This window comes from Centroberyx gerrardi, chromosome 3, assembly GCF_048128805.1.
Source record: "Centroberyx gerrardi isolate f3 chromosome 3, fCenGer3.hap1.cur.20231027, whole genome shotgun sequence".
Taxonomy (NCBI): domain Eukaryota; kingdom Metazoa; phylum Chordata; class Actinopteri; order Beryciformes; family Berycidae; genus Centroberyx; species Centroberyx gerrardi.
In genome coordinates, this window is record NC_135999.1 from 4,267,777 (window position 1) to 4,291,999 (window position 24,223).

General features: G+C 42.6%; 1 protein-coding gene across 1 annotated transcript in view; it reads right to left on the reverse strand.

Moving 5' to 3' along the window:
* Positions 1 to 24,223, reverse strand: part of prkcaa (protein kinase C, alpha, a) — a 187,573-nt gene that overhangs the window by 32,900 nt on the left and 130,450 nt on the right. Inside the window, exons 11-13 of the mRNA XM_071923327.2 lie at positions 20,972 to 21,063; positions 20,619 to 20,681; positions 18,901 to 19,039 (exon numbers count right to left, since the gene is read on the reverse strand). Of these exons, the coding sequence (XP_071779428.1) occupies positions 18,901 to 19,039; positions 20,619 to 20,681; positions 20,972 to 21,063 (294 nt within the window). The remainder of the gene's footprint in view (positions 1 to 18,900; positions 19,040 to 20,618; positions 20,682 to 20,971; positions 21,064 to 24,223) is intronic.

The window sequence follows — 24,223 nt, forward strand, 5'->3', positions numbered from 1 at the left end:
GCACCTCTTGCCTGAGCTGGTTAGCGATGCTATGAAATTTCCAATTATCCCTGCTTCACGCCTGGGGTGGTTTCATTTTCTGAGTAAGCTGGGTCAAAAACCGTGGTCAGGCCTTGTTTTTGCAGTGCGATTATCGATCTACTAGTGCGGTAAGCTGGTATGAGTTAGTCAAACACTCATCACAGGAGGGGCGGGAAAGTCAGGGGTTGCCAGAGGAGAGTTATCAATAAAAGATAAGGAATTATGTCACGGTGCTAAGTGGGGCACAGAGGACAGCCCTGCTGCTTTAAGCTACAGTGGGAGGAGTGTGTGTGTGTGTGTGTGTATTCTTACTGATAGGGATGGGACGATATATCGAAATTCAATATATCGCGATACAAACATGTGACAATACGTAAAAAAATGTTATAGAAGGTGCATCTAGAACATCCCAATGCAATGAAATGGAGACAGAGAAGAAGAGATTCAGCAGAGAGATCAAGGTTAGCGCCTCTTCTTCTTCTCTGACCCCGTTCCCCAGGGTTCACACTACTCTAAAAACACACACATTTACACTTCCCAATACACGCAGAAAAACACAATGGGAACAGATGCACACTCACGCAGTATCCATACACATATATACATGTACATGCATGCATACACACACGCACACACACAAACTTGAGGTGTGTGAGAGCAGCTCTGTCCTACATCACTCTGTAACCTTTGCTGCTTAACGCCTGACCTCCGCCTTGCCCATTGGAGCCATGGGAGGCTCTATACCACACACACACACACACACACACACAGATAAACACACCTCCAGCTCTGCATTACATTGTCACGACGTTGTCCTGAGGGTTGATGGGAGTCAGCTGGACATGCAGTATGTCCACGTGTTTACACGCATGCACAAAAGCAAGCATATGCACACACGCTTACATGTACGTACACAAATGATTCTTTGAATGTCACTAAATATGTGAAAACACCGCAGTTATATCACATCATGTCATAGACTGTTTCCGTTGATCAGTTCTTATCGATATAGCATATTTTCCTTTGTCAAATATACTGTTTATAGTATTTTCATAAGTCACATCTAAATACAAATGGATTCAAGTCCCAGCTCACACAGCAAATGATTCACTTTTCTTGATTTAAAATTAGGTTTAAATTAGGTAATGAAGTAATGAATAGCAAAATGAAATTTAAATGAAGATCATCTGCTTTTGTCATGGTGTTACTTCCAGCACAAAGCTTGGCAATTGCTATAGTACTGTAACTATGTCTACTATGGTACTATCTCTATAATGTAAATGTAACTATGTCTAAAGTTGTGTTAAATTAACACAATTTTACTGAGTACTGAACTCTTAACAACAAAGAGGCAGCCCCTCATGTTTCTGTTCAGTTTTCAGTTTCAGTTCACTTTTAGCAGCAGTAGCAGTAGAAACGATGTTAGTTATGTCAAGGCAATTAAAGAGTCTTAATACTCTGAATACTAATTACACTATGAGTATGGGAGTTGTTCAAATCTGAATGGTTCAATGAATGAATTGGGTTTTGGTCACATTGATAGTCATATGAGCTGAGCTGAAACTTGAAACGACATGAGAAATGTACCTTTTTCAATGCAATAGCTCACCAATGCTAACTAATAAGCACTGCGTTGGAATAATGAATTGAGAGTGGTGGGCTGGTCACCTTCATTGATTTAAAGCATTTGGAAAGCTGGCCTGAAATAGTAAAAATATATACATGATATTTGAGCTTACCATTTTAAATGAAAGTTATCACCATATCCACGGTCTTTGAATGTTTACTTTATGCTTGAGTGGTGTTATTTTTTTAAGAAGAACCTTTTGGGGTTAAATATTTAAAATGAACAGAAAGCACAGCCAGATGGTACGTCAAATCATTGATGCTCAATATCTCAGCACTGCACTTCACCCAGATACAACCTTAGAATTCCGAGCTCACAATATTTCAAAATTGGATTGTAGTCGAATTATCATACTTTGTAGATGCTTTTGACATGCACATAACGCATCCACGCATTACATATTTACAAGGCAATCATGTAATTACCTTTGCAATGGGCTTTTAAAATGAGCATTACATCAATCTTGACTGTGGCTGTAGCTCTTCCTTTTGGGGCATCTTATCACGATCCCCCTACCCTTGAACCTAGTGGACACACTCCCTCATTGGAAAACTGTGAACTTCAGATGGTCAGCTACATGTAAACAACATGCAACCCTTACATAACCTTTCACACGGACACACAGTCTTTAAAAAGCCCCCCTGGCAGATTCCCAGACGTGGTCACGGCTCTACAGACCCAGAGACAGAGATGAGGGTTGTCCTGCTAGTCCTGCTCGGCTGCTGCCTGTCCGAGGCCAACGTCCTGGGACAGAAGTATGCCACTATCACCTATACTGAGGATGAGTCCGGTGAGGCAGACACCTACGCTCTGCTCAGAGAGATGACCGCTGCTTTGGCTGAACAGTGGAACGAGCTGAGACGCACCAAAGAGCAACTGGTAGAACTTCAGAAAGCAAGAGGTACGTCCGGAAGATGATGGGAGGGTGGATCAAGGTGCATCCACCTCCTCCTCCTTCCCACTAATCCTCCTTGTTTACCTTAGACTTTAGGGCATAACAGCTGTTTATTTGCCTGTCATCCCCCTACTTTGAACACTACCCACTACTACCCACAGGGTGTATTATATAAGTGAGAGATGACGGAATCTTAGATGTTACGTACTAATCACTGTATACCGCATTGTTTCCCATTGTACAATTGAAAGTCATATTGCATTATTTGTGTCAATTGTACTGTTATCATAAGCTCTATGGGAACGACAGTACATGCTGGTATATAGTATTTAAATAAGTGATGAGATGATAACAAAGACATTCCTCTGGTCATCTTTAAAGAAATGGGAGAGACTATCCTGCCTAGGTTGGGTGGATCCACATGGAACCATTCAGAGAGGAGGGGCAAGAAAAGGACATGCACTCTAGAATAATAAGGTCAAATGAATACATGTCACAGGCCTACATTCAAATCATAGCACAGAATATCTCATAACGTTACATTCAGAAGGCGCTCATCATTCAGAGCCTTTGGAAACAGGGTCTGCAGGGTAGAAATCCTAGAGGCCTCATGTCTTTTTAACCATCATCCGTCATAACTACTCCCTCTGTGTGGAAGATCGACCTTTTCAATGCCACAGAAGAGAAGGGAAGAGGTGATACATCATGTTTGGCATCATTAAAATGCACGGCCACAGGGTAGTGACGGTCGTTCCTTCGTATGTTCACTCATACTTTCCCGTTGACGGCTCTTTCTTGACGTACCATCTCTTCTCTTCTCTGCTTTGGCATTGAAAAGGTCCATCTTCCACGCAGAGGGGGTAATCATGGCCGATGGTTAAAAAGACATGAGGCTTCTTGGATTTTTACCCTGCAGAACCTGTTTCCAAAGGGTCTGAATGACGAGTTTCATCTGAATGTAATGTTAATCTGTGCTATGTGCCCTGTGTCATGTACTCATCTGACCTGAGTAATCTAGAGTGCATATCTAAGTCTTTGTCCTTTTCTTGCCCCTTGCTTACAGTTCTTTCAAGCTCCAACCAGGTCTGGATGTGCCAATAATAAATTCAGGGCAAGGCACTGCCAAGTATAGCTTTCTTGCTCCTAGAATATATAATATTGTGTTGCTTTTCCATTGTCTCATGCTGCATTACGTCCTTTGTGAATGATATAGACCAAAAGACTATATTGATGACCACTGACAGCCTGATGGAGGAGCTATGGAAACAGGTGGATGCGCTGAAGAAAGGCTATACAGGTACATTAACACAGAACGAAGATGACAGCATTATCATATGATGAGTTTTAGACAATGTGTTTCTGTATTGCTAATCAACGTAATACAGTAATCACTTGAATACTATAGATCAATATAAATTCAACTTTTTTGCATGGAAATAACAAAATCGTTTTTCCGAAATTTCTAAAAAGATTTGTTTTTTTTAGAGAAGTTTTAATCTGAAACTGATGAAGAAAGATTATTTGATGTTCCATTATTCCCGCCATGTAAAATGAAGACCATGAGGCCAGACTGAGAGTCAGTGAGATGCAGGAGGAGGAGCAGAGGAAGCTGGTGCAGCAGGTTGTGCGGCAGTACACAGGTACCGTACCGTAATGTACAATATCAAACCAAGGCCAGGTCCTGGTTAAAACATTTCTATTCAAACTGTATGCTACTAATAAATAAAATAAAAATGGCAAATCCACAGCATCTCAATTAGTGGGGATGGGACACTTTTCTTAACTGCAGCCCAAAAGACGGATCTATATTTATATTAAAAAACATATAAAAGTTTTCATTGTTGTATATGCCTTATCCCTCATAAAAAAGTTGTTTACTTTTTCTTGCTCATCATCTTCCCCTCATCTAAATGACCAGAACTGGAAGCCAGACTGAACGCCAGTGATTTGGAGGGCCAAAGCAGACGAGTGGAACAACTACAGAAGGAGAGCAAAGGTAATATTTACACAAACTATTCCATTATTAATGAGCAGTAAAGTAGATTTTCCTCTCATCTCAGCTCAGCTCATCTCATCTCACGATTTAGATTTGACTGAATGGCTAAATTCATGCAGTATTTATCTGCCTAATTTCAACTAACAGAGCTGAACAGCAGACTGGCAGAGCTGGGGAATAAGCTCAGAGACACAGACACACAAGTGAAGGCACTCCAGACTGTTGATCAAGGTAAATGAATTGCATTCATCCCATATCATTATGTACTGCAACATATTTTAAATGAAACGTCCATGATTGTTATTTGCGGAAGGCAGTGTTTTGATGGAATTGATTGGCTGGTTGAATATTTCATGCTTTTTTTTCTCTCCATGTTATGACCAGAACTGAAGACCCAACTGAACGCCAGCGAGACCCAGGCAGAGATGCAAAGAAACCTGGTGGAACAATTACACATGATAAGTAAAGGTACGTGAACGCAAGTCAGAGATGATTGTATTGGTGTGATCATGTTATGAGTGGCTGGATTCAGGATGTATTTGCTCTCCTAATTCAAACTGTCAGAGCTGGAGGCCAGACTGGAGGCCAGTGAGAGTCTGGAGGAGGAGCTGAACACCAGGCTTAGAAACACAGAGACAGAGGTGGAGGCACTCAAGACTGCTGATCAAGGTAAAGAGGTTAGATTCAATGCATTGTGCAAATTCTTATTCTACGTATGAATTCTTAAGGAATTCATATGTAGACTCTTTGCAGGGTTATCCATCGTGACCCTGATGCAAAATTCCATGACTTTTCCATGACTTTCAGACCTACGGATTTTATTCCTTCCTGGTTTGTTATTGTTGTTTTTTCTAAAGGGGTGAAGAGTCTGGTTTCCGCTCAGGTTGGGCTGAAAACCATCTAATGCAATGAATGCGTGAAAAAGGTTGTAACCCATTTGTAAAATCCCCAGATATTCCCTGACTTCCCCAGAAAATAAATCAAGTTCCCTGGCTTTCCCTGTCAAAAAATTCCCGTATATTCAAGAAAACCCATGACCAGTGGGAACCCTGCATTAGAGATCAATAAAGCCTTCACCTCATGCCATCTCATCTCTTTCCCATTATTCAGACTTGATGAACTGGAATCATCTGAATTCATGTAGTTTTTATTTTTTGATTTTTAGTGTTGGAATCCAGGCTGGAAGCCGGTGAGGGTCTGACTGAGGAGCTGAAGATCAGAGTTGAAGACACACAGAGACAAGTGAAGACACTCAACACAGTTGATCAAGGTAAAGAGAATGTAAAACGAACTGCATTAATGCTGCACATTGCCCAAATTATTGTTTTACGGGCTTACAACTGAATTATGGATGAATATGTGGATAAATAAAATCCAATAAAATAAAGGCCATTGGCAATCAATAAATTGTCATCTTAATTCATCATCAACAATGTTTAGATTTGTTGAATGGCTGACTTTGTAATCTATTCCAACAGAGTTGGAGGCCAGACTGGAAGCTACTGAGAGCCTGAATGAAGAGCTGAATATCAGGCTTGAAGACACAGAAACAGAGGTGAAAGCGCTCAAGACTGCTGATCAAGGTAAAGCTTAGTTCTGGGCTGATGTCAAAATGTCATTCAATTATGAATGAATAATTAGGTGATTAGGGGATCAAAACAGTATGATTTGTCCGAACTCATCTTGTCATCCTCATTTAGTTTTGATGTGAATTCTGATGGCTGAATTCATACAGCTTGTCATTGATCTCATCTGATCCACTAGATCTGAAGTCCAGACTAGAAGCCAGTGAAAGCCTGGTGAAGGAAATGAACACACGCCTTGGAGCCACCAAGACTGAAGTGGAGGCACTGAAGACAGCAGATCAAGGTCAAAAGAAAAGAACAGAATAGCATATATACCATCCTTTGTTTAAATTCTCATTTTGTTGCCTATTGCTGTGATCAGAATATGAATAAGGAGGTTATTATGAATATATAATGTATATCTTATCTCTGAATTCATAAGGTTCTCCTCTGCTAATCCCACAGAGGTGGAAGTCAGACTGAATGCCACTGAGAATCTGCACAGAGAGATGAACACAAGGCTGGAAAAAACAGAGACTGAGATGGAGGCACTTAAAACCGCTGACCAAGGCAAGGGAAATATTACTGTAAATGTAAATTCCTTTGACCATTGTATTGGTTTGATCTGATAAATCACTGAGCTGTCTGTTAAGGATTTACAGTAGGTACATTTCATCTAATCCCATATTTATGTTCCCTATGTACTGTATATCCATTAATGAAAGGCATGAGAATGATTATTTAGTAATAAACAATAACTTTGATGCATTTTCATCACAGAGTTGGAAGCCAAACTGGAATTAAATAAAGATGTACAGGAGGAGCTGAAGAATAAGGTTGATCAAGCAGTTTCAGCGGTGGAAGAGGTGAAGACAGCAATGACTCAAGGTAAATACAGCGAAACAGGAAGGATTAAGTTTGGCTTAAAATACAAGCCAAGAACGTACGTATTCCGTGAACCCAGTAGTACTGCAGGATGAGACCATAGCTTATATCAACCTGCAGCAAAAGTTTCATTTACAGTACATAATGCTGTCTCAAAACATATAGCCGAGGATAGAGACAGACACTGCTAGAATCAAATGGTTTGATTTTCGCTGGGACAACCCATACTAAAAACTTCAGGCACTTAAGAATTCTAAGATGTTTTGGATCAATGTCCACTAAATGTCTATGCTATGTTAGTAGCTATTGGAAGACTATTGGAGGACTTCAATACCCAGAAATCATGAAATGTGATGTCAGTAAACTGCTGTTTAGGAGACAGTTTTATACTCCTACTGTCTGTGAGATAACTTCCCGCCAGTGTCCATAAGCGACACCAGAATTTCATCTGGGCAAATAGAGTGAATCTACAGCATCTCAATTAGGGGAGATGGGACGCTCTTCTCTATTGCAGCCCCACTTTGTGATTTAGGCTGATGGGACTGGTGTATTTTTACATAAAAACCCTGCCTAGTGCAGCTTTTAACTACACTTTCAATCTTCCCAATCATGGTTGCGTCTTTGACAGATAAAGTGGCCTTCTCGGCCGCGCTGGAAGAGAACCAAGTGCACATCGGGCCGTTCAACACCGAGACGACTCTCATCTACAAGAAGGTCATAACCAACATTGGGGACGGCTATGATCCCAAATTAGGTAATGTACTGCATCCCCTTATTTGATGTAATGGTTGAATTCATTTACAGTAAAGGTCAATTTCTTGAGATGTTAACTCTTCTCACAGCAAGAATGCCAGTTTTCTCCATGTTCCGTCCCCTTTGTACGATCATTCTGTTCATACTGTGTACTTGTTTTGGAGTTGTCGTTCTTGGTTTGTCATTGCCAGAGTGCTTTGCCTCCTGTGCGGCACTGGCATGTGGTTTTATTAAATGTGAATGCAACAACGCTGTGATGTCTCGCTCATAAAGCCAATCTTGTCACCGATTGTTTTGACGCCTCTTGAAAAATTAAATGACGGACGCCCGAAAAACCCTCACTGCATCATTTAAGTTCACCAATGAGATTAGAACTCCACTTCCTCTGAATGAAATCTCATTATCCTCCTCTTCCCCCTCCTCAGGAGTCTTCACAGCCCCGGTCAGAGGAGTTTACCACTTCACCTTCTACTCTCACGCCAACGGAGAGAACCCCGGCTTTTTACTGCTGTACAAGAACGGAGAGGTGGTGGTGGGCTCCGCCGAACACAAAACCGCTGCTGACATCACGGATAACGGGTCGAACGGGGTGGTGCTGCTTCTTGAGAAGGGAGACCAGGTCGATGTCCGCCTGGAAGCCAAGTCCTGGGTCTGGGCAGACAGCGTTCGCAACCTCTGCACCTTCAACGGGATTCTGCTGTACAGTATGCCCAGTGATATTCCCAAATCAATTCTCTAACTTTATTAGTACAACTTGAGAGATTAGAACAAAACTACAGCAAAGACAAAGATAATTTAAAAAGTAACTAAACCCCAAACCCAAATCTGTGGTGAAGCCTGGGAATCTGCTATTGGCTGGTCTTTGGCGCCAGGTGATGTCATTTTCTATAGAGTACAACAGGTGGCGACATCACCTGGCACCAAAGATCAGCCAATAGCAGATGGCCAGTTTGGTACCCTACTTTTCACCAGTAGATGTCAGGCTTCACCACAGATTTGGGTTTGGGATTTAGTTACTCTTTAACAGTTTTTGTGTAATTTGCGTTGAATTACAACTTGCTATTTCTTGCTCCATTCTGTATTTAAACTCCACCTACTCATTCAAATAAACAGATGTGTCCAGTTTCGTTTGTTTCATTTGAGTTGGTTACGGTCAGGTTAGCATGAAGAATATCACTAAGAATGTTGTTTCTCATATAGATTATTTCAATAGTCTGGGCCTGGGCAGAGAACCCCTATCTCACAAAACCAACTTTAGCTCTTACTCTTCTGACAGTTGAAGAGATGGAATAAAGTGGCACGCGCATACTGGCAATATAAAAAAAACCTCAGTTCATTTAATGGTAATGTGATTTTTACACAATAGTATATCAGCTGCAAGGCTCAGACAAAAAAAGTCATTTGGAGGCAAGGCTGATGAGTAATTTTTCTTTCAGCTATTAAGTACACAGCCCAATGTCATCTGTGTTTTTCATGAATACCCTTCTGAGCTGAAGGTAAAATGGCCCATTTCAACTGAACTGAGTTGTTTTCTCATCAGAAAGCTACAGCTAAAGCTCCTGAAATATGGACATTGTGCACTGTTAGCAGTCCTCATACAGAGATTTTTTAAGTCCTGTAGTGTTAAGCATGTCTTATGTAAAAAGGGACTCGTACAGGATCATAATTCACCTGCAATCCATATTGTGATCATTTCAGATTGAGAATAAATTTAGATTCATTCATTCAAATGTGTGTCATTCTGATGTGTTTCCACTAATGTTGAAAATTTATGATGAATATCACAGCAGAAACAAAACACATAGATACTGAGAGACCTTGTCATACTGTAAGCTCAAACATGAACTTTAGAGTGAAAATACAATAAATCACAATAAACAGTGTTTCCACATTGCTACATTGGGCCTTTAAAAAGACATGCAAGCCATGCCAACTGCTCAACATGCAGATAATGTCTTGCTCCTTCAATGAATGGGTCTAATCTCCTAGGGATCATACCAACATCAAACGGATAGACTGAGAATGAGGCCATGACTCAGAGTGAAACAATGAGCAAGGTATACATGAGAAACTGTTCTACACTCCACATATCTCTATTCCTCTGGGTGAAAGCGAGCCTCAAGAAGGTGAAACGTGCTTTAAAGCTTTAATCCTGAGCCAGCGTTAGCTCTCTGCTGAGGAAGCGGCAGGCAGGAGGCGGGAGGACGGAGGAAGGAAAAGCCCTCTTTCCCTTATCTCGCCTTGTTCTTTTTAATTAGCTCGTGGGTCAGAGCTTCCGCGGCGAGGGGCACCTCTGGGCGAAACCCCCCCGGGTGAGCCTGTTAAAAGCCGGTTCGCCGTGGGGATCGCGCCGACCTGCGGGCTGACCTCGCAGCGGCGAGCGCGTTCAGCCGAGCGCTCTGCCGACTCGCTTCCATATGGGACTCGCATCGCCGCTGTTTCCAAACATATTTGTCAGGTCAGGATGATATTTCAGCGTGAACCGAGGGGAAATAAATCCTTGTGCTTATTGTGAGCTGACAGTTGAACAATCGTCACTTAGCGGGAAAACAAATACACATGCTCGCTCTGTTTCTCTCTCCTCTTTTTCCAAATAAATGAAGTGGAAATAAATGTAGAAACTGAGGCAGAAACACGTCAGAACAGAAAATACTTGCTAAAGCAGCAGTTTTCAACGTCACTTAATAATAGACTGATTTGCTTAAAAAAAAAAACAGTTTTACCATGACAGGGCGAACCAGGCCAGTGTCAGACAGCATGTCCTCGGAGGACCTAACGTGGCGTATTTGGTGTGCCGCGTCACGGAGGATTGACCTCACAGTGTCGCTCGCAAAACTGACCGGGTACAATAAGGAATTTGAGCATGTAGACACATCAGGTCAATGTAGCACGGAGATGTCAGCAGCCCCGCGTCAGCTCGTGTAGTGGGAATGAAAACAGAGGGAAAGACAGATAGATAGAGGCAGAAGATGAGAGAGAGAGAGAGAGAGAGAGAGAGGAAGAGTGTGACAGAGTCGTGGTCAGAGTCAGAGAGAGAGAGGGACCAATTCTCTTGTCCTGGCCAATAAATAATAAATATTTGAATTTGAGAACAGAAAGAGACAGAGATGGAGAGAGAGAGAGAGAGAGAGAGAGAGAGAGAGAGAGAGAGAGAGAGAGAGCTTGTTCATTCTTTCCCCGAATGAAAAATTACAAAACATTCTAGGAGAAAAAGTGTCACACAACCATATTTGCCTGTTGATTTAGTATGAAAATGATTAGTATGAAACCATTTATTTTTGTTTTTGTCACATTGTCACAGTTGCCATCTATCTATATCTATCTATATCATTTATCTGTTTATAATTGCGTTGCTTGTTGTTTTTGCCTTGGCCATACATCATGGGTCTCAAACTCGCGGCCCGCGGGCCAATTGCGGCCCGCGAGACGATATTTTGTGGCCCCCACCTTAATATGAAAGTTTAATGTTAGTGCGGCCCGCGAGTTTTATATGGATGGCACTTTACAGTATTGTGTGCGGAGCTGAACGAACCTACCAATCACGGTGGGGTATATGGCTCTCGGGGGTGGGACATCGACCGGGCTTGATGCAAGCAGAGAAACATTTCTCAATGAGTGAAAGTTACAGCAGCGTTGCCATGGAGAGTTTTCTTCCGTGCCTGGCTGGCTGCCTCGTTTCTATTGGGCACACACGGACATTCGTCCCAGCGCGCTGCGTTCACAACACTTCCAAAAAAAAGTTTTTTAAGTTGCTGCCCAGCGGGACATTATACGTATATATGTCTCTATCTGACAAAATAAATCAAAGTGATGCGTACACGGCGGGATAAAAGAAAAGTAAGGAACTCAATGTAGCCTAATGTAGTCTGCAGTCACATAGCGACACCTGTCCGTCGGCGATAACAGTCCCCGGTAACCCGGACCAATTATAGGGTCGCACCGTTATTTGTGGGTCATTATTTTTTATTTGCATCGCGCTATTTGCATTGCCTCACACGATGAACACTACATATATTTCTATATGATGTCATTTGTTTTTTTTGTTTCTATGACTACGTTTACAACAACAACAACAGCACGGTGTCATTTCCGCTTCTTTTTCCTGTAACAACAGCACGGCGGATAACACTCCGGGAGCAGTCGCCTTTTTGCGCTCGCTATCCCGGTACTTTCTACCATCTACAAATGCCATGGTGTTCATGTCATCATGAAAGACATGAACATCGAGCGCAAAAACAAAGGAGACTGCTACCGGGCTATTATCCGCCGACCGCCGTGCTGCTGTCACAGGAAAAAGAAGCGGAAATGACGTTCAAAAAGCCGAAAAGCCATGTTCAGAAGAACAGTTCATGTTCTTCAATGTTCCATTCATGTTCAGGACAATTCATATTCAGAAGAACCCATTGAGGTTAAAGAACTGTTAATAAAGACGTTTAAATCTTATTTTGTGTTAAAAAATAAAAATAAAGACATTTGAGAAGATTGGATTTTTTTTAACAAAGCTTTTCTTGTGGAATACCTGATGCGGCCCAGCCTCACCCAGACTCTGCCTCCAGCGGCCCCCAGGTAAATTGAGTTTGAGACCCCTGCCATACATACTTACTATGAAAGAAAGAAAGAAAGCAAGAAAGAGTAACGAGAGCCAGCAAGAGAGTGAGGCAGAGAGAGAGAGAGAGCGACGGAAGGCGAGCGAACGGGACAAGAGAGGACAATTAGAGTGCGGAGGAAAAGCGACGCTTTAGATCAGTTTCAGGCCATCCTGCAGAGCGCTGTGCTCATGTGACGCTGCTGTGACTCGCCTGTCCTTGCCACCCACCGCCTGTCTGCGACAACACCAGCGGACAGTTACAGTTTCAGGCACGGTGACCTTCATCCCGCCGCACTCAAACCGGCATGTACAGCGTGTGTGTGTGTGTGTGTGTGTTTGGACACTTCTTCATGCATGTCTGCGTTTGTGCCGTTTCCCATGCGGCTGATAACATAGATAACGCGCTCGCTCCTGTTCTCAGGTTGAGAGTGATGGAGATAGACAAGCGTGACCTGTGCCTGCCGTTCCTTTCTCTCATCCTGCTTTTTTTTTTTTATTATTATTGTATGAAAGCCTGTGGCCAGTTGAGCGCCGCTGATTCACTGCAGCACATACGCGAGTTTGTGTGTGTGTGTGTGTGTGTGTGTGTGTGTGAGAGAGAGAGAGAGGAACAAAGAGAGAGATCTTCTTTGTGTTCATCAATCTTTATACTCTAAGAAATTTATCTTAATTTGAATGAAGTCTATAATCTCTATCTGGATATGTGTGATACGCGCCCGTCTGTGTGTGTGTCTGCATGTGTGTACCTATGCTTGTGGCTTGAAGAATCTGTGTGTGTGTGTGTGTGTGTGTGTTTTGGCATTTGCGTGTGTGCGTGTGCATGTGTGCTGCTGCGGACATCTCTTTCCCATTAGGCCTAATGCTACATGACAGTTCTGGATGAGACTGCTAGCTATTCAAGGCTACTCTCCTCACCGCGCGCACACACACACACACACACACACACACACACACACACACACACACACACACACACACAAGCGCCGACCTCCGCTCCTATAACCCTCGTCCTCCATATGGGAGCGGATAAAAACAAAGTCTGCGTGGCTGAACGTTACGGCACACAACACCGCCCTTACGACCGAAACTATTAGAGGGTGCTGCGTGAATATTTGCATCCCCGTTGTAACCGGATCCCCCTTTGAGGAGTGTGTGTGCTGTGGAGCAGACACAGTGTGCACCAGGCCATGCGATTGTGGTCTGTTGTTGAAAGCATTTCTCAGTATTGTGTGCTGTGGACGGGTTCGTACGCTGACGATGTTAATGAGCAGCCTTGGGGTTTACATGAGGATCCTACAACGCTTAAAGGGGAAATCCACCTTAAAAACAGTTTTCGAACAATGTTATTCATGCTGCTGCAAAGCTCCAAACAACTTTTTCTCAGATCCTAGTCAAGTGTCATCAAGACGCAAAACCTTTCCACAGTGAATGGCAGACAACATCTGCATCTGCACGCGATGTGGTCGCATTTTCTGGTTCAGATGAGATAGCGCTACCATGAAATTAGATTTATTTGGGTTTGAAAGTTGAGAAAATTATTTAGTGCGTGCAATGAGTTTCCAGTTCAGTGTGGCAGCTTCGTTTTTCTGAGTTTTGTCACCCGAAGACGTGACAGGTCCTCAGTGTCGGTCAGTTTCTTGCTTTGGCGTCATATATCTCTATTGCCAGTAGGATACTGATGTACACTATTAATGTACACTGTTAATTAATGATAACCCTATGGGGAAATGTATATTGTGCTGTTATGCTTATGCAGTATCATGTATAGGCTAATTATGGTACAGAAAAACCAAAAGTAGGTCCAGTATAGAATAGCTTTGCATGGGAGAGGAGAGGAGAGGAGAGGAGAGGAAAAAAAGGTGAAATAAACCATTTCCCTAATCACTGATGTCTGCAGGAGAATCTTGTTTGCAGCCTGCTTGCATGTTCTCGCTCTCTCTATCGATCGCTTTGTCAAATTCTGTCTTCTCTTTTCCTGTTTCCTTCTCGCCGTCTCGCTATTTTCACCTTCATCCCCACTTCTTTATCTCACTTACTCTCGCGGCTTCTCCAACTGCGTCTGAAGTGATATTGCAAGGCTACTAATTGCTCTGATCTGCAAACTTTGAGGTTTGAGCATTCACTTACTGCTGAGCGGTTTAAAATAGGAACCACGGCTCTGGAATCCGAAGCACCTCGCCAGAGGACGACGCCGTGGTGACTCAGTGCTGCTGTTTCTAGTCCTCTTTAACTTTTGGAGGGATGAAGAACACTACCCAGCGACAAAAACACTAACTACATCTCTGAATTTCGAACAACCCTGAGCAGAAGGTCGAGAAGCCTAAAGCAAAACCAAACAAGGCTCCAATTATGCTTTCTAAATGAGCAAAATGCCCTCCAAAGTCATGAGCGAGTGCTCGGACTTTGGCTGAACTGCTGTTTGAAATAAATAGAATTAAAAGTGAGTAGTAGGGATGGGACGATATGCTTATCTCACGATGCAATGTGATGTGATGCGATGCGATGCGATACGATGCAATACGATACGATACGACACTGTGCAGTACGGTACGATGCGCAATACAGGGTTCACGATTCGATACAACCACGATGTAATAAATAACATTTCAATGACAACAAAGTCTGACTGTGCAGAATTATGTTTATTTCTGAGTCAAATCTTTCTAGCAATGGCATTGGCTTGTTAGAATGTAAACAACAATTTAAAAATGCCATTACAAAGTGTGAATAATATAATTTGGATGGAGAGCTTGTGAAATTGTGATGGTCAAGCGTCTCATTTGTGATTACTTCAGCAGAATAAAATGTAGCTAATATCGCGATTAATTTTTGTGCCCCACGATACGTATTGTCACATTTTTGTATCGCGATATATTCAGTTTCAATATATCGTCCCATCCCTAGTAGTGGTTGCCTGTGTAGGATGTTCTCCACAGTAAATATCTCATAACCTATATGCATAAATATGTCTAACTCATTGGCATATTTAATTATTTCCCCTCTCTGTTGCCTTTACCTATGTAACTTATAAACTTTATCGTTCTTTAAGAGGGATTTTTTAAAGAAATCTACTGCTAGAACTCTCATTTTTGCCTAGAGGAAAGAACAAAGAAGCTTTTTTTCCCTCCCAGGTTATCCAGCTTTGCGAGCAATACTGACACTGAAGTAGTTCCTCACACCCTGTGTCTATCCGGCATCATCACACATTATCACTTTCACTTTCCGCAGCAGCCGCGGAGCGACAAGCGTGTAAAAGTGGGACTTCTGCGACTCCGGCTACACTTGTACATTATGATCCCGACTCCGTAAAAAGACCCCGACCGCTGTTTTGACCCGCAGAGGAGCGAGCGGTGAGGTGGACTGCGATGCCTCCCAATGCCAGACTGCAGTGGGGACCAACTAGGGCGTAGAGGGAAATGGCCCGTGTCAGACAGCTAAATATCCTCAAACGCTCTCCTCAAACCGGCGGACAGAGCCATCATTAGGCCACCCTCTCTCTTTCTCGTTCCTATACTCGTCTTCTTTTTCCCTTTTCCGCTCTCTTCCTCCCAGTTTACACCTAATCTGTCTTCTCTATCTCTTTCTCCTCCCTCGCTTCCTTCTCCCTCTTTTTCTCTCTCTGTCAGAACTCAGTGAGGTGTAAATTCACATTAGTCTGAGCATTCCTCCCAGACAGGAGCTACCAATGACTGGCTATATAGGTCAGAGTAAACACAGAAAAAGTTGTGTGTGTCTCTGTGTGTGAGTGTGTGTGTGTGTGTGTGTGTGTGTGTGTGGTTATGTGTGTGGCGACTAGCAGCAGGCACAGAGGGAGCGCCACTGCATTCTGTCACGTGGGTGCCAAAAAGCAGGGGTGCCACCGCTACACGGGAATGTACTCCCTCACTTGCTAGAGTTCTAAGCATGTGTGCATGTGTGTGAGAGGAGAGACAGGCTATGTGTGAAAATCTTTCTCACCTCACAGCTATTTCACGTATACTGGGAGACAAACAGGCACAAACCCACCTATACATTTACCTTTCTTTTCCCTTTTTTTGCCTTAAAGAGACCGTACTTCAACTGGAGGACTTGTGTTCAACCCCCCACCATGTTAGCAAACACTCACCCTGCTGAAGTGGTGCTATTCTGTAGCTGACCCTGACCTCTGACCTCACTGTGGATGGGGGCAAGAGAACAGAGGACTTGTCTCCGGGAATCAATAGTGTCATGTTATTATTATAATGTGCACAGTTTACTCAAGTTTATTGTTCTTTTTTCATGCAATAGTTACTTGGAAGCTTAACCGAGGGTTTTCAGGTGATGTAACTCGCCCTGTGGCGGCCATATTGGAGGTCTTCAGCTCTTAGAAAACAGTGACTGTGAACAGCTGATTGCGTTTCTAAAGTAACGATTGATGAACTGAACAGACATGGTTCATTTCGGTGATGCTTTTGACTCGGAACTGATCTGAAAAATGTGAAAATGTCAACTTGTTAGCTAGCTAACCATAGTATCTGGTCATTTACCTATCACTGACTTGTGAATGCATCTGATTTTCACAGTAGCTAATGTATCTAGTAGAAGCTAGCATTAGTGGCTAGTAGTTGCATGTTAACATTAATATTGGCTGCTTTGCTAAATTAGCCTGCTGGCTAGTTAGCTAGGCTAGCAGCTAAACATTTTTGGCACTGTTAGCAAGCAAATTAGCCAAGGGGCTAATTTAGCAGTTTCATTTGTTTAGGAAACTGTGCTGACATTTGTCAAGCTGCAAATCATAATGCTTTGGAGTAGAAAATAGGGCCATATGGGCATGGGCTAAATACAGGACAGTTTCCAAAACAGCCAATCAGGAAAGGAGATGGAGTTTAAACAAAATCACCACTGGACAGGAGTTCAATGAGCCATCACACATCTCAGTGCAAATTAGGGATGCATAAAAATAGACAATGGAAAAACAGCCAGTCAGGAAAGGGGGAGGGGCTTAAATGACATCAACAATCAGTAGGACACTCTCTTGAGCCATCTCAATGCAGCTTCAGGATCTATAGATATAGCTGATACATAGATCAACACTTTAAAAAAATTTTGGGACAGACCCGCGGACTGATAGACCGTCAGCAACCTATACTAGCTGCTGGTCGCAGCTAAAAAAGTGTGTGCACTTTTGATAAAAGCAAAGATACAATGAAAGAACAGAAGGTGAGACAGAGGTGAATGTATTGCATGAGGCAGGTGTCTAACCTGTTAAGTCAAAATCACAAACAAGCAGGTGATACTCCTGTCACACACAACTGTAGTGCACAGTTTGAGGACCACTTCGCCCGCTCACGTCTCTGAAAATGTCACTACTGTGAGCCCATTTTAAGGTCAGCCCCCACTTAGAGGTTTAAGTGTGTGTGTGTGTCTACATGCATTGTGTATGATTGCATATGTGTGTCTTATTGAGAGCATGTGTGCATGTAGACCTGTGTGTGTGTGTGTGTGTGTGTGTGTGTGTGTGTGTGTACGCATGTGATGCTGGCATGCGTGCGACCATGTGTGACATTATGTGTGCATGTACTAGCAATACATCGTGCAACATTGTGTGTGTGAAGTGGAAAGAGTGGCCGCTCCAGCCCCCTGCTGCGTCATCTCTGGCTGATGCATTAGCATCAGTCTGACTCTGAACGGTCACAGCATGTTCGCCCGGCGACCGTGGGACTGAATTAACCTCCTAGTGGGGGTTTTAAAGAGAATCGATAACCCAGCCCACCATTAAACAGGGAACAATTGCTGAATAATGGACAAAGACCACAAACTATGTTGGTGCATTGGAATTGCTGGCATGGACAGGGAACAATAAAAAAGTCTGAATAAGGAGACTGCTACCTTTAAGTACCAGGACCATTTTAGGACACAGCTATATAACTGGTGTAATACAAGGACACTTTTCAAGAGGGTTCAACAAGGAAAGTGCACATTCATAGGGATTCATGTAAATATGAGATCATTATCAGCAACAAAATGCAAAAGTCCACATTACTCCAGGGACATTGCCAGGCAAAGGGGGCAAAGCCAACCAGGATAATTATGCCTTGGAGAAAAAGACCGAGCATGAATGAAAAGCTCCGCTGCTTGTGGATCAAAAGCCTGTGTGTGTACAGATGGATTTGTCTTGTATAAAATACTAATCGCATAAACTGACCGAAACAGAACGCTTATATTAAAAGGATGCCTAACAGAGGATATGGACCTCAGCTTGTACGTTTGGGTTAAGTTTGGACTTGCCGGCGGTCACACTAGGGAGTCTGGCTGACTGGGCCGCTTACGTCATTAGAGTGTGTTTGTGTGTGTGTGTGTGTGTGTGTGTGTGTGTGTGTGTGTGTGCGTGTCTGTCCTGAGGCAGTGACCTTAATCTAGAGCGCAAGGGTGACACAGACTTCAGCCCAGACAGTGACAGAGATGACCTCATGCAGCAAAACACACATGCACGCACACGTAACGAAGCACATGTACACAGACATGTCCACACACACGTATACAGTACACACACTCGTTCACACAAAAACACACAGACGCTCAAAGACACGTCTCTACATGTTTCAGCCTTACCTCTGGGGCTATATAGTCTGGAGTGCCGCAGAAGGTGCGTGTGGTCACTCCCTCGTTGATGTTCTCTTTACACATGCCGAAGTCGGCGATCTTAATGTGGCCCTCGCAGTCCAGCATCACGTTGTCCAGCTTCAGATCCCTGAGGAGGCAGACGAACGTTCAAATGAGGCCTCGGTTTCATCTTGACACCATATTTTCAGTCCTAATGTTTCTTTACCATACATCACCGATCTTTTTTGGGAGTTTGGTCCATTGGTCACCTTAGCTCAATATGTGATGAGAGGATTGGCACCAAAATCGTCTCTGCGTCTCTGGTAGATAGTTCTGCCTGGTGCGCATGCTAACGCTTTAGCATACAGAATGCTAAGCAATCTTAGGCGACTAGCATTATCCTACGAGTGAGAAAATAAGGAATCGTAGCAGCTCTAAGGCTGGATAGTTAATTAATTTGAATGAAACATGTCTCAACCTGCCAGGCTTGTTTAGAGTTTGGTAAAATAAACAAAAAAAATGCTCTTTGGAACTAGGCTACTTTCATTGGCAGAAGATCTCTCTTCCCACGAGACTTCAAGCTAACTTTGAGCGAAATGAGCGAAGTTAGCAAGCAGTTTTTTTATACTGTTGATTTGTAATGGACTTCACTAATGATGAAGATTGAGATTTTGTTTTCAGAAGTTATGAATCCAAAGGACATATAAAAAAAATCAAGACCAACTTTGGATTCCTAAAACGCTTATTTTCATACTTTAAATAATGCTAATTGCCTACGATTATACATACTGTATGCTAAAGCGTTAGCATGTGCACCGCACAGAACTTTCTAGACACAGAGAAGATTTTGGTGCCAATCCTCTCATTACATGTTGGGTAAGGTGACCCATGGGCAAAACTCCCAAAAACTTGGTGTAGTCCTTGAAGATAAGTCCTTCAAGAAAGCAGGGTGGCCACGGTAGCTGGCCGGTAACGGTCAGAGTTGGCAGGCTTGTAACTGGCAAGGTGCCGGTTCAAATCACAAGACTTGCTGGTAAAATGCGAGCGAGGGAAGTGAATGAATAACTCTCCACCCTCAACAACTGCAGTCTCGGTGCCGTTCAACTGCTCCAGTGAGAAAAAAAAAAAAAAGAGCCATATCTTCATCACCCCTCATCATCCCTTCTCATCATAAAGTGCTTCTCATCTTGATGTTCACTCTACTTTTAGCTCGACTACGGTTGCTTTACTTTTTAGCACTCTTGCCTTACTCTAAGCCAGTGGTTCTCAACGTGGGGTCCGGGGACCACCAGGGGTCCTTGAGAGGTTCCAGGGGGTCCCCAGAAAATTGATGAATTGTTAAACTCCACCATTATTTCAATTACAATAAGTGAACACAATTAGAGAATGTAGAAGAATGACTGTTTTGATCACAGTTTCTCTGTTATCTCTCTACCTACAATAGAGATAGTCATGGAATTCTGGACAAAATCATATCTGACAATAAAAATATTCTCAGATTTGGGTCCAACAAATGGGGGTCTGTGGCCCAAATGTGGACTAAATTAGGGTCCTTGATATGAAAAAGGTTGAGAATCACTGCTCTAAGCGATTAATCTGGCGATAGGCAGCAGCAAAACGGACATTTATTCATATTAAAAAGTTGTGGATTATTACTTTACATGTAACCACTAAATCTGGAGAACAGTGTGTTTGTGAGAGGCCTGTGTGCAGCAGCCAGTACCCACCTGTATATGACTCCTTTCTTGTGCAGGAAGAAGAGACCAACAGCAATCTCTGCTGCATAGAACCTGCAATGACAGCCACACATTTACAGACTTACCAACCAGCATCAGACTTCACCTGCACAACACTAAGAGAAAGCTACACTATATATGTAACACTGTGCAAAATGTCTACGAGGCAAAGGTTAAAACTAAACATGTATTCTACCACTAATGTTTTCCAGTATCAAAGGCTGAACATGGAATCTCTCCGTGACAAATGTCTTCTAGTGTAAGATGATTTATTGTTGTCACGTAGTTTATTGCATGTCTCGGATACCAGTCGTTAATGCTACAGTGAAACAGACATATCTTACACTGCCTGGGGCTCCTTGAACTTGCCCACTTGCTGGATGTGGTACATGAGGTCTCCTCCGTTCACATACTCCATGACAAAGTACAGACGATCCTGTCGTGATACAGAGAGAGAGAGAGAGAGAGAGAGAGAGAGAGGGGGGAAGAACCAGTGGGGGAAAGAGAGGAGTTAGGGGGTGGAGAGAGAGAGAAAAAACACACGTCATTATTTTCCACAACAAACTGGAAAGTTCCACAAAAGCTGTAATACTTCACAACCATTTCTAAATGTATATCCTGACAAAACCCTTAGTAAAGAGATACAGTTCAGTATTGCAGCAGCAGCCTGCTCTAACCTCGCTGTCTAAACCATTCCGTCTTTCCTGCTTCACTTTACATGACAAGGTGACCTAAAAAGCCCACACCAAAGCGCTTTACAAAAACCAAGGAAAACAAACAAAACCCCCCCTCAGAAACCTCAACATGGACATCTGTCAGGAAGTATTTTCTTCGTCCAATAGTGCTGGTCCCTTAGTGCCCATGACAAGTAAATAAACCAACCATCGTACAACAGCAACAGCCCCTTTCACCGGGTTTGACAGTGCCTCACTACTCATGACACGGCAGATCTGACCATAGCTTGGCCCGGGCTTGTGAGGGGTCTGACCCTCGCTGCACACAGTGCAACAGTGACGGCCCCTTAAGCTGGGCACACACTACATGACTGTCAAACAAAGATCTCAGTACCGCTCACATTTAACAACCTTTCCTGTAGATTAAAATTCTTCACTTGGATTTAGTCGCGAGGGATCTCGATACCCCGCAGTCTCGCCAAAACAAATGCGAAATGTGATTTTTTTTTTTTTTTTCAGCTGACTATGCAAAAACTTTAAAAAAATACAGCCTGTTGAGCAAGGACTCCCTAGCAGGCGAGCTAAAATGGAATTTGAGATGAAGCTCACAGCAGTTAGAAAAAAAGTAAATATGGGTTGTCGGTTTTGCAGATAGTTGAAGGTAAATTATAAAACCCGAATAATGTAAGTTCAATCAAAATAGCTAGCTAGACAGCGGGTTGTTTGATGATCATACTGTCTATGTAGGATCATCTAGGGAACACCATTCCATAACCAATAATGTCTAAATATTAATTTTGTGCCTTTTATGCCCAGTTTCCTCGTGAGCTCTCATTGGCTACTGCTGCTTCTGACATGGGCATTTTGTCTCAGATCTCAATAGCTTGTCTGGAACAGCTACACTGGGCCTGAAATCGTGTAGTGTACACTCAGCTTTACTGACACCAAAAACTAATTTTTAACATACAAGGATTGAGACTGACTGAGACTTAACTGGGGCTGACGCTCAATCTGAACCACATGATGACATGTTCTTTACTGTCAAATAAATTGTCTGTTGCATGAAAGTGATCATCGATTACTAACACAAAAACTGACCACATTGTAACAGTGTCAGTCTCAGTGACACAGAAAATCGCTGTTTCCAAATCTCCAAAAACTTTTCAGGAACTAAGAAAAGCAGCCTTGTTTTCAGCTTGACCACCATGCATTTTGGAGTTTAACTACTTGGTTTTGAAAAGGGTTTCATAAACCCAAGGGCTGCAGAATCTTCTCAACCCACAGAGGAGCATGTAATCCTTCAACAAAGGTTAAAACACGAAAATCACCATAATTTGGAGTTACGAGGTTTTCACCTGACACAAATGACATAGATTGATACACAGGAAAACAGACATTTGTACCACAATGCGACGGCCCTATGCTAAAACAGAGCAGACAAACTGATTGACTGACAGTCTCTTCAGACCAATGTACTGATGAAGAGCGCCATAAGTAGGGGCAGAGAGATAGACAGTGGTGACTAAGAGAGAAGAAGAGGAAAATCTTAATTCTGTCAGGTTGGTTTGAAAGGTTAAAGAGGAATGAGAAAAAGCCACTGTGGCAGGAACCTTTTTTTTTTGGTAAAGTCAGAGCGATGACATAGTGGAAATACTGGAGTGGAGGATGGAGAGTGTGTGTGTGAGTGACAATAAGTGAGTGAGAGAGTCTGAGATTGAACATGTGTGTGCGTTCCTGAATATGCTATGAGCGATGCCAAGCTGTGTCTCTTCCTGTTTCCTCTGTCCTCCTGTTGGTGTGATGGCTCTAATCAGCCCCTATAGTTCAGCCTCAGAGAAATCTCTCTGCTAACAGACTTTCTGATCCACGGTTGGGCAGGTTTACGTGTAACAAGGGGCATTTTGAGAAGGTACATTGCTGCTTTATCTCACATTTGACCTAAAATCTATAGGTAACCAGAGCAGGATGCATTCAAAGAGTTGATGTCCATGCTAAAGTGTCTAGCCATATTGGGGAGGAAAAAATCCTTGCCTGAAGTTCATATATCAATATCTCTAAAATATGTATGAGTATGGAAGTGTTATCATTTTGTCAACCAAGTACTGAAGTTACCTACTGTCCTTTAACAAGTAACATAATACCATTCATTTTTTTTCCAGCAATTGTTTTATATGAGTGTCACTGTACTTAAGAATTGATCTCATTTGAAACAAAGCTCTTCATTTACTAATTCTAGGTAACGGGCAGGATGTCATTCCCCTTCATCTGTCCTGGAATCACTCAATCTTCCTATAACTATTGCTGTTTCTGTTAAACTGTTAAATGAGTCTACTGCAGCCCTAATTAACTAACATCTTGCATTTGCATGGAGCTGCACAAATATGTATTCTCTTTTAGGTTTCAGTTAACTACTACTATTACTACTACTGCTACTATTACTACTACTACTACTAGTGACAACATGAGCAAGGGCTAATCACATTTTGAATGATGACCTCTAACCTCTGAAATTTGTAAAGAGGAGTGTGTGACTTTGTTGTATCATACGTTTTGTTTCATTCCTTGAACACACTTTTTTTACCTTTTAAATTGTTTACTGTTATGTTATGTGCATAAGGCAGCAGAATCGAATGCCATTTTTTAAAAACAATTTTAAGACCCACTTTTACTCTATGGCCTCTCAGAGTGACTGCTGTTTTTTATCTGCTTTTTGAAAAGTGTTGGTCTTTTCTGACTGTTTAGCTTGTTTCCTATTATGCTATCCTTTTCTTTTAACCTTGTGAAGCGCTTTGTACCAAAGTGTTTTGTCTTTAAGGCTGTGTAAACAAATTTGACTTGACTTGATGATATTACGAATCCTCCATTTTGTGCTGCCGAGCCACAGATCGGACTTCTGACAGAAGTTCGCCTCATCAGAGTCAC